The sequence below is a fragment of the Pundamilia nyererei genome, unplaced genomic scaffold (assembly GCF_000239375.1).
Source record: "Pundamilia nyererei isolate P.nyererei 1_Seehausen unplaced genomic scaffold, PunNye1.0 scaffold00132, whole genome shotgun sequence".
Classification (NCBI taxonomy): Eukaryota; Metazoa; Chordata; class Actinopteri; order Cichliformes; family Cichlidae; genus Pundamilia; species Pundamilia nyererei.
The window spans coordinates 58,111-60,467 of NW_005187533.1; the positions used below are offsets into that span (position 1 = coordinate 58,111).

Consider the following 2,357-nt stretch of genomic DNA (forward strand, 5'->3'; position numbering starts at 1 on the left):
TCCACTGATGATGTCCAGGAGATGCTGCTAAAAGCTATGGAAGAAATTTAAGATAAAAACCTGTCACATGTTGATACGTCCCCTAAATTTCTCACTCTTCTTTCTCCCGGTCACAGACATACTGCCTGGACATTACCCCGGAGCGATCAACATACCATATACAACTTTGCTGGATCCCTCTGGAAAGGTGAAGGATACCGAGAGCCTGGCTGAGATTTTCAAGGATGCAGGGGTGGACATGACGCGACCGTTCTGGGCTTCTTGCGGCTCAGGCGTCACAGCGTGTCAAGTCATTCTGGCCGCCCACCTGCTCGGGCATCCCGGGGTTTGCCTTTATGATGGTTCCTGGTGCGAGTGGTTTCAAAAGGCATCACCAGAACTTATCATCTCAGAGGGGGAGGGAAAGAAGGCGTGAGGGGAAAGTCACTTCTTTAGAGGGAGCTAAGCTACAGGTGTATCTGACCTGACCGTGTTGGTGTTTCTCCCACAGCATCACAGTGTTGCTCTAGGACTGTGATCGCAAATGACCAGTTGCATAGATGTGTGAGGTGATTGCTTTCAGACTTTGGCTTTCAAAAGTCATGTGAAGTGACAAAGAGCAATCTGGCATGTTGGTTGGCTTGAACCGTTTAGTTAGGGTTAGGACCATATTTTTTCACAAATGTTATGCAGGGGAGACAAATTGCTTTGGGTTAACAAGAGCCTAGGTGTCAAGACAAGAAGCAGAAAGAACACCCTCGATAGGTCTAAGGCTAAGCAGCACAGACGGCCAGTCATGTTCGCACCGGCACATTTAGAATTGCCAGTTAGCCTAGGACTGTTGGACTGCGAAAGAAAGCTGGAGACAACCCACAAAAACAGGTGAATAACACCCAAACTCCCCCCAGGAGGTCGGTCCAAACCCAGAACCTTCTTGTTATGTGGCACCAATTCTAACCACTGCATCTACCCCATGACACACCCATATTTGTTTTACACAGTTTTAAAGGTTAGAGTTCAATAAAAAATGTTGGGTTTTTTCCCCCCCCATCTTATTTCTCAAAGTCGCAGAGCTGTAACTGGTCACTTGCGCTGATGGTCCTCGAGCAACATGCATTATTATGCTGTAGGAACAGCACCAACACGGGGACAGCAGATTGTGCCTGAACTTTAAACCTACGCCTTAACATCCTTCCCCCCCCGAGTATATTATACACACTATAGGTTGTAAGGTTCCTCAGCTGTAAGAAACCTTTCAAATAATTTAATAATTAATGTTTTAAGCAAATGTAACATTCTAAAGTTTCACTTCATATGTATTGTTTTGGTTCTTTCTTTAACCAAAAGTGATGCATTAGAATTCCATTACAATAACCTGAATATGTTATGTGCTTCCGTTTTGATGGGGTACCACCACAGGTATCTTCTTTTTCTTTTAAAAGTAAGTCTAGCTCACGAGGTGGAGGAAAACGTGCATTGGGTAACCAGTAAAGTAAATATTTAGCTTTGTTAGAAGGCCACACAGGGCAAAATTCACTGTTGATCAGATATAGCTTCCTCAGGTGACCTCGCAGGGTTGTAGGAAACATGTTGTTTCAGATCCTGTTTTTTTTTTTTTTTTTTTTTTTTTTTTTGGGGGGGGGGTAGGTTAAAATATCTTGATTTTTTTGCTTTCACTTGATCGGACTGTGTAAAAGTTGCAAGTTTTGAAAACGTAAGTCATTGTAATTCATTGTTAGTGTGCACCCAAGAAGAAATAATAATAATAAAAATCTAATTAAAAATACTTAATACACTTTTTCTAAAACATGCACAGCGTTTTTGAAAAAGAAAAAAAAAAAAGATTGCTGACACAGAGGAAATGGAAACCAGTTTGAGCCGGTTCCTGCAGTTTTATATGAGGTGTCTGGAAAGATGCCCGATTGCCAAAATAAAGTTTATGGATTATAGCTCACGCCAGGATGAGCTACGTGCAGCTGTTCTGTGCACACCATGTAGGTCATCAGGAAGTGTAAGTGCACTAATACGCATTTACAGTTTGAGAAAGAATCAGTAAATCAATCATGAGGACTGCTATTTTGAAAGCTTCATAAAAAACCGATCAGAGTAAATATTTATTCCAACTCTATTCTTCTTCGAGTAGCACTTTGTTTCTCATTAACAATGTAGCAAAGGGGTAATCTTAGCCACTCTGTATGATGTCAGCTGTTGCTATGTCTCATTGAGGTAAAAAAAAAAAAATGCCGAGTCCGGAATAAAAGAGCGCTCCAACTGGGCGAAAAGGAACGAACAGCTCATTTGAAATGATTCTTCTCAGGCTGAAGATGAGGCAGCAGCTGAACGCATTGTCTAAAAATGAATCAAACTTTCCGCTCTGC

The 2,357-nt window shown here is 41.9% G+C and overlaps 1 protein-coding gene across 1 annotated transcript in view; it reads left to right on the plus strand.

Moving 5' to 3' along the window:
- Window positions 1–1,604, plus strand: part of mpst (mercaptopyruvate sulfurtransferase) — a 3,222-nt gene extending 1,618 nt beyond the window's left edge. The window contains exon 2 of the mRNA XM_005743459.2: window positions 117–1,604. Within this exon, the coding sequence (XP_005743516.1) occupies window positions 117–415 (299 nt within the window). The 3' untranslated portion in view covers window positions 416–1,604. The remainder of the gene's footprint in view (window positions 1–116) is intronic.
- The last annotated feature ends 753 nt before the right edge of the window (window positions 1,605–2,357 follow it).